Source organism: Marmota flaviventris, chromosome 10 (genome assembly GCF_047511675.1).
Source record: "Marmota flaviventris isolate mMarFla1 chromosome 10, mMarFla1.hap1, whole genome shotgun sequence".
Taxonomy (NCBI): domain Eukaryota; kingdom Metazoa; phylum Chordata; class Mammalia; order Rodentia; family Sciuridae; genus Marmota; species Marmota flaviventris.
Window position 1 is genome coordinate 61,860,657 of NC_092507.1, and position 8,938 is coordinate 61,869,594.

Genomic DNA, 8,938 nt, shown 5'->3' on the forward strand with positions numbered 1-8,938 from the left:
GATCCACCATTTGGGCTTATATAGATGGAGGCAACACCCTGAGTTTGGTAGATGAATAATACAAAAGAAATCTGAATTTGTGATGAATTTACAGAACAGAAAAGGCACAAGCTGAGATGAGACATGCACATGAGTTGGGTGGATGGGGGCCCTGATGCTTAAGTCATTGTTATTTGAATTCTCTGCACACAAACCTGCATCACAACCAATGCAAGTGAATTGACTAGAGCTACATAGAACTTAAATAAAAACAACATAAGCCTATATAAGCCAAACAGTACTAGATCTTAAAAGCCACAGAGAAATCGAACTAGAGCTTTCTGAACAAGGGAATCAGATTACCCAAAAGAGTCTTGCAGACTCTATAAAACAAGCATGCTTTAAGATTGTTTTCTGTCAAATAATCCAACCAAACACAAAAACATGAAACATCTAATGTAGGGATTCAAGAAAACAGGTTACTGCAAACTAGAACATGATCTACTGGCTGTTATGCTCTAAATTTTACTTCCATGCATTTGCATACAAATATCATCAGTTAGATGAATGTGGCAGTCAAATGTTTAACTGATTACATTTATCTCTAAAAACAAATCTGCACCATTAACTAACAGCTGTGAGCTACAAACTGCTGCAGTTCACATCAGAAGCTATCTTAAATTTGCTATATTTTAAATGGTTTGTAATGTATTTTCTTGGAATAAATACGGCACTGTAGCTTAACATTCTCAAAACTGTGCCAGAATGTGAATTGAAATTGACTACCTGGTGAATAATCAGCTTAGTTGAGCATTTTTAATTCTTAGAAGATCTCAAGGGGTAAATTCTCTGAATGTGCACTATTCATTGAAATGACTTTCTACTGTTTTAATGGCCTGCAGACTATTTTGGAGGTCTAGGTTCAACTAGTGAACAAATGCATTGACATTGCCCTGGATACTTTCCTTATTCATTTGAGAAAGCTATAAATAAATAAATAAATATATGGTGATATCCCATAACAATTCTTACTTGTCTCTAGCACTTAGAGATCAGGAGTGAAATTTAAAGACTATGTATCCACACAGGGAAAAGCAAACCATTTCTGTAAAATGGGAAGTACAATTCCAAGATCACAATAGGTATCCCTTAAGGTGCAAGAGCACCATAGGGGGTGACCAAGTGAAGAACCCTAGCTTAGCAGAGGGAAAGCCTTTTGAAGTGCTGGTGTCAGTGTTTCCTGTAATTTTTAAATTACTTTCTCACTTCTGCCACATTAAGATCTCCTGGATGTATCATAAACTATTTATTGAGGGTGTTCAGCTGGAAAATTGAAAAGAAAGCTTTTAAAGGGTTTTTCCTCTCTGAAACAGGTGGAAGACAGAAAACTGCACTAGATTGTTTCTTTTGTTTCACTCAGGTTAAGCTTCTGAGAGTCTAGTGAATTGCCATCCAATAAAAGAATTATTTGTACACATATACATTCAAATCAAACCTGGAAATTGGGGTAACAACAAAGGGTAGATGGTTGCTTTTCATCACTTGAGCTGTTCATCAGGGAATGTCAAAACCTATTTACCTTTTGAAATATGTCAAAGCTTAACATTATATATGATGAACCTACTTCAATAACCTGTAAAAGCATTGCCATTCCTCTATAAATATTGTGCAATACCAAAAAAAATGTTCATGCTAACAAGGAAATAGATTAGGTTACACAAAGCAAGAATAAAGATGTAATCAAACAATTCAGTTATAACTTAAACCATCAGCCTCTAGTAAATATTTTGCAAATCTTTTCCTTTATTGATATTGTTTCAAGGTGTCTCCCTCTCCTTTGAGAGTTTATAACCACCTCTAAGTTACCAAGGAATCAAGCTAGCACAAATTATCAGTGTGAAATTTGTTCAAATAGTATCTCTATACATTTAATTATTTTTATTTTAGAGTTATGAGCACACATTTTTGATGAAAGGAACATTGGTATCTATCCTCTATGCAATATGGTGCCATTGATCTGTGCAGGTAAGAGAGCAGTAGAGGGAAACGCAAGAACTAAATTCAGAGGTCAGAAAATATAGAATATGTATGAAACAACTCATGGTTCAATTCTGCTGCATTGTAGGACGCTAATGGGTAATCATGAAGGGAAATATTGAGATGGCTAACTTGAGGTCATATGGTTTATGGTCTTATATGTCAGGTGAAAGAGTCTGGTCTTGCCTATCTGTAACACAGAACCAGGGAACATACTGGGAATATATGTAACATAAATAATCTACACTTCAAAAAAAAAAACTAGCAGTTAGCAAGTACAATGGATTTGGCAGGAGTGGTCTTGATTCGAAGTAGGAGATTCAGGAGAGACAGAGTTGAATAGATAAAAGACTGTGTGGGGGGGTGTTGTTCTTTTTTTTTAGTTTTTTTTTTAATTTGTTCCTTTTTGTTATACATGACATTAAGAGTCTATTTTAACATATTTATACAAACTTGGAGTATATGTTATTCTAATTAGGATCCTAGTCTAGTGGGTGTACACGATGTTGTTCTTTTTAAAACAATGTTTTCATTCAGGAGGACTTGCAGGATTATGCTGACACGGTGCCAGAAAGCATTTTTTTTTTGTGATTAATAAGAAATCACCAATTAATAAGCTGGGACAGAGTGTTTAATATGACTCACCAGTGTTAATGGACTAGAATGTCCTTCACTAACCAGAACACTCTGGTCTCGATTAGTCTTTGGGCCAAGTGGGGGGCGAGGAGACAGGATTGGCATGTTGTTTTCAATAAATTGTCTTGTGTGTTCTCCCTGGAATAAAAAAGAGATTAAGTTAGTAATCTAGGTTAGGTTAGTACTTAACTTAGGTTCATGCTTTAATTGACTGTGAGACCAAAGAAGTCCTTTCTCATTCTTTTCAGGAGTGTCACTTCTGAGAACTGTCATGGTGGTTAGGAAGTTTTGTGCCTTATCAGGGTGCTGAGCATGGTAGGGAAAGGCAGAAAACTGAATCTGCTTTAGCTGTACACAAAGAAATAGCTACAAAAGCAGTGTATCCTTCGTTTTTAGCCATAAACACTATTAATCTGCTTTAGCAGACTACTATCAAAAGCATAGTGCCCTTCACGACTTTGTTTAGTAGACACTACCAGAAAGCAGTACTCTTGTAACAAGATTATCTTTTGATCCTGATAAAATAGATCCATGTCTGTCAGGCAAGAGAGAGAAAAAAATACTGAATTATTTGGCAACTTATTCTACAGGGGTTTACAAATACTCATCATTTTGTGAAATGTCTTAGGTCTCACATTTGTAATACTACACAGAAAATTAAGGACAACATGTGATTTTGAATGGCAAAAGAAATTGAATAAAACTGCCAACCTAAATCAAAATCATTCAAACATGCCTAATTGAATCTCTTGATTCAAATTTATATATTTCATAAGTTCACTGCAAAGAAGAGATATCAAATACCAAAATAGAAAACAAGCAAGGAATTTCAACAGACCTAGTACAAAATGTCTTAAATCTTATTATGCTTTCTTTTTCTAAAGAGGATTTTTCCCGTCATCATTTTCAAGGGTGACATTCACACAAAAATGTGCCATTGTATAATTCTTAAAATGCTCTATTTTTTTTTATCACATTGAGAACATTATCATCTACTTTTACTTTCTTAAGACAGCTAAACATCCTTTGGCCTCTACCACATGAAAATACAAAAGCAAAACTTCAATCTTGAAAGGGATGTTTACAAGTTTGTCTTTGAAAGGTTTGTGCCTTATTAAAATGTCTGTCACACAAACAACTCGTATTTTGTCACTATCGTCTGTAAAGAGGATGGCCAACATTCAGGCTTAGTAGAACCATTATTTGACCTCAGCTATATGTTACCCCAAAGTAAAGTGCCTTCAATAATGACCACTGCTTGTGAAATCATTAAAAAATATTATGAAGTGCAAGACGGTATATAGTGCCTTACCTTAAATCTCTGAATTTGCTCCTTTCTAGCTAAGGTCTCCAGTTTCTTTTTTATTTCCAGTTGATGGTGACGCTAAGCATGCAGGAAAGAATAGAGGACAGAATCATATCAATTGTCACAAATTTTTAGAAAATAATCCTACTAGTTAACTTTATTCTTGATTACCCCTCTTGTCGTTGAGATGGAGAAGAATCACCTGCCTAAGTGTGCAGGTGAGAATATAAATTGGTGCTACTCTTAAGAAAGCCAAATTATAAACATATATTAGGCAGCAAAAAGTATTTATACCCTTTAATGACTAAGTTTCACTTCGAAACCCAGGGGCAAAATTGAATATAATTTTTCACATGTTTTATGCACAGTGATGCTATTAGAAAGGTTTTTTTTTTTCCTTTTTCAAAGCAAAAATACAGAAGCAATATAAACTTTAAAGAGAATGTTTAAATTTTTGTCACTTATTCAAATGATGAAACAGAATATGATCATTAAGAATAAGGTTCATAAAGATTTTGTTTTTTGAAAAATGGAAAATTCATGTAAATGCAGGAGAAAGCAAAATCCAGAACGTCACAGAAATATGTAATTGTCCCTGTGCTAGGAAGGTGTTTCATGTACAACCCTTCTTCTTGAACAACTCTAATTGCCAAACAGCCCTATTTTACAAAGAGAGAAACTGAGGCAGAGGACCATGAACTTGCCTCAGGTCATACATCTAGTCAGCTATGGAGTGCTACTTTGAACCTTGGTTAAGTTGACATTAACTTCCTTTGTTTTTGTTGTTGTTGTTATTTGTTTTTTGTTTGTTTTTGTTTTTCACAAAACTATATCCCTCTCACAACATAGCATAATTTTATTAATTCATAAATGTGGATAAACAAAAAACTTGTATGTTAACAGTAGTGATCTCTGAGAATAGGAACTATCTGGTTATTTTTCTTTATTATGCTTTATAGTTCCAAATTTTCTGTACCATATTAAAAATAAATCTCACATAACACTGATCTGCTTACAATCCAGTTTGAAATCATTCAGATGCATTTGAAGGTCTTTATTGGGTCTTTGAAAGAAAAGGTGTTTTTTTGGTTTTGGGTTTTTTTTTTTTTCCTTTCTATTCTTGACTCCCTCTTGCTGCCTTGGGGACCCTGGGGACTCAATCATTCACTGCCTAAGTATCATCAATCCTCTTCTTGACACTTCCCTTTCCTCTCCTTTCTCTGATCTCTCACCCACTTATCACCAAACTTTATTACATTCACTATCAGCCATTTTCCATCTTCCACTTATTTCTGGTGCTCCGCAGTCAGCCCCTCCTCCTCACCACTGCTGAAACTACTTTCCCCAAGGCCACAGATGTCTTTGTCTTCTGGGTCAAACCTAATTTCCTATTTTCTAGTACTCATCTGATTTAACCATTCTGCAGCTCCTAAGAGCCTCCTGGCTTCCTAGAAAACATCCTGGTAGGCACAGCTTTCACCACATGGAGATTCTTTTCTACCCAAGTTGTCCCTGTGTCCCCCAGGGCACATGCTACCGCCCAGGCTGAAAACCTCAGAGCTGCTCCTCATGCTGTCACTGTAAAGCCTTCCCTGTCTTCAGTATCTCTGGAGACAGCTGCATCTCCCCTGCATCCTCACTACTGCTGTTAGCCCACACCCTTCAGCAACAGCTTCCTAATTGACCTCCCACCTCCAATCTTTTCCAGCTCATTAATCCATCTTCCACATTTTTAGCAACATCATCTTTCTAAAACAGCTCTGCTCATTTATTTCACTCCCCTGCTGGAAAACATTTCATCGCCTCATCACCTACACTCCAAACCGAGTTGGGAATTCAGGGCTTTCCAGAAATTGGGCCCCAACGTAGCATCACTCCTGTCACTACTTTCAACCAACCCACTGTGCAGTCTGGCTTCAGTGAGCTTTCTTTTCCGTTCACAATGTCCCTTCACACCTCTGTAATGTCACACCTGCAGTCTCCACTCTCTGGAATGCCTTTCCTGTGTTTTCATGGGAATTCTCATTCACTCTTCAAGATGTTCTGCAAATAGCAGGACTTCTGACTCCCACAGAAGAAAACCATCCTCCCCTTCTTTTCTGAGCTAGTTTGTTTGCTCCTCCCTCCTAGCACTCACTTTCTGTGTTTTTTTTTTTTTTAATTATACCTTTCATCTTCAACATATAGCTTCATTTTTTCACATGGTAAGCCTATATGTTTGTTGCATAGGTCTGGGAATGTGACTCAGTGACAGAGCGCTTGCCCAGCATGCACAGGACCCTGGCTTTGGTCCCCATAACTACAAAAATATAATATTTTTTGCATGAGTGAATACATGAATATCAATACAACATTAGTAAACAGTGTCACCGTCACCGTAAACTAAATGGGACACAAATGTGGCTACTTAGAGAAAAATGCTGCTTCTTCTAGTATATTAATGTATTATACTAGTGGTGTGGCCCTTATCCAAAATCGTCAAGACTGTAAGTGTTGCAGAGTTCAGAATTTTTCAGATTTTGGAATATTTACACAGACTACACAAATTGAATATGCGTCATCTGAAAAATATGAACTATGAAATGCTCCAAAATCCAAAATTTTTAAGCATTATGTTGGTGCTCAAAAAGGTTCAGATTTCATATTTTTAGACTAGGACTGCCCAACTATATATGTATTATCCTATTCTATTATATAGACAAACTATTTAGTATACTGCACATTATCATTTATCAAAGATATTTATTCCAAACTTTAAGAACTACAGACTTTTAAATGATAGCATGGTGAGTCATAATGTGTCAGTGATGTATGATTTTAGAAAACTGAACTTCAAGGATAAAGGTTAATTTTGAACTCTGCCTATTAAGTAAACTTGAAACTAGGAGTAGATTAATTTTATGTCATATTATTTATTTTCTTAAAAGAAATGTAGGTTTTTTAACTAGTACTTTTATAAGCAAGTGAATCAATGATTCCATATAATTTATGCACAAGATATGATGCACAAGACAGATTCTGAAATTAATATTACATGTTAACATTATATATGTTTGTGCATTATATGTATGTGTGCGCACATACACACACATCCTAAGTGAAAATTCCACTTGATCAATACAATGGTAGCATAATAATAAATATGTTCAGTGGCACTCAACTTGATATTGGTTTACTGATGATTCTACAGTTGTTCATAAATGTTTACTGCACCCATAGGTCAATGGTTTTACAAGCCAAGTTTTCTTATTTACTGCTGTATGGTCAAGCCAAGAAATGACATGCTTTTTCAGAGAGATTAAAATGGTATTGATGCTTCAAAGTACAAGTTTCATGGAGCAAGGCTGAAATAATTTATCAAGTTAGCTAAATATCCAACTAAAAGTGCCATGTCAGATTAAAAAAAATTTTTGTTGATGCTCGGGTTGAAAATCTATGTTGACCAATGTGGCCTAAAGTAGGAGGGACAGCAGATGTTTCAATGCCTATTCCTTGAAACTTAACATACGGCTGAGCTTCGGAGCCTTAAAAGAATAACAGATCTGAAATAATTCATGGCAGTGGAATTACTGATATTTAAACAGATGTCACTTTTTTTAGCAAATGGAAATTAAGGTACAGATGGTGAGGGCTGGTATGTTTCAGAGTAGCCATTGTGGATTTAAAATCTACATTTAGAAAATTAAATATCACAAAATATATTATGATGTCCATATTTTTTCCCAAATGAAATAGAGAAAAGCTTACTCGAGTCTCTTGGCTCCTGGCTACCTAGAGAGATACAGACTATTTCTCAAGTCACTTGATTCCATTTTCTTTTTATTGAAATATAGGAAGAAGTCCCCTGCTTCTGGTTACAAAAGCATTATTAAGTATCATCTTACAAAAAAGAATAATTAAAAGGACAATAATAAATATTTGTACCTCCAAATCAAGAACCTTATGGAAAATAGCCTGAGCTAAGCACTCCCGGATATATTTTTGGTGATCTCGCTTCATGATATTTAGTTTGTATTCCTTTTCAGAAAGTATTCTTCCACTTCTTGTGATCTGTAATGGATAAATAAAACATACACAGAAATACAAAGAAGAAAATGAGTTGTTAGTTTTCAAAAATGGGAGTCAGAGAAGAAAGAGAAAGAGACAAGGGGGTCAGGCTAGGGAGGGAGAGAGAGAAGAAAAGTGGCAGCGTCACCCAAGCACAAGAAGTGGGCCACTGTGGCTGATGCACTCTGGCTTTCAATGAAGTTAGTTGCTAAGGCACAAGGGCCAAAACAGTCTCATACACCTGTCACTGTGAAGACACACGAGTGGTGCGCTGGACATTTACAACGAGGTTTTCATTAGAGGAACAGTTCCCCCTTGATGGGACCCAGGTGTTCTTTTCATTTCTGAACACATTCTGGGAAGAAGTGGGTGGACGCCACCGTGAAACCAACAGGGCTGTGATCGCATCGCAGCTCGAGAACTCACAGGAAATACTTTGAAGGACAAAACAGGCGAGCCGCAGAGGATCTCATCGATTTGTTTTGAAAATAATTGGTTTCATTACTTTGTTTTCCCACTGCTTTTTCTTCTTCCACTCTCCAGCCCAGAATGTAATTTAATTGGTTGTGATTTATAATTTTACAGATTATGCAGTACTACAGATAGAAAGTATTCAATATTCGTCTCAACTGGCACCATTGCAAGATCCAGGAAAGGCAGTTTCTCTTTTTACTTATTTGTCTTTTCTTTGAATCCTTCCTATAAGCATATTTGTTGTATTTTTCTATATCTCCTAAATGAAGAGTATTATCCTTCTCAGATTGTATATATTCTTTTCCACTTATTTATGACCTGCCCTTCCTTTTAAGGTTTAAGGCAAGCAACATATTTATTCTTAATTTTGTTCTAAACTTGCTATAGTTTTCTTTTAAAACACTGTTGTTGCAGTATATTTAGAGTGTTGAGATTAACTAGAACTGTGCTCCAATTGAT

At 35.8% G+C, this 8,938-nt stretch overlaps 1 protein-coding gene across 1 annotated transcript in view; it reads right to left on the reverse strand.

Moving 5' to 3' along the window:
* Window positions 1–7,972, reverse strand: part of Erich3 (glutamate rich 3) — a 73,368-nt gene extending 65,396 nt beyond the window's left edge. Inside the window, exons 1-3 of the mRNA XM_071618607.1 lie at window positions 7,883–7,972; window positions 3,965–4,036; window positions 2,662–2,790 (exon numbers count right to left, since the gene is read on the reverse strand). Coding sequence (XP_071474708.1) covers window positions 2,662–2,790; window positions 3,965–4,036; window positions 7,883–7,957 — 276 coding nt within the window. The 5' untranslated portion in view covers window positions 7,958–7,972. The remainder of the gene's footprint in view (window positions 1–2,661; window positions 2,791–3,964; window positions 4,037–7,882) is intronic.
* Between the last annotated feature and the right edge of the window lie 966 nt (window positions 7,973–8,938).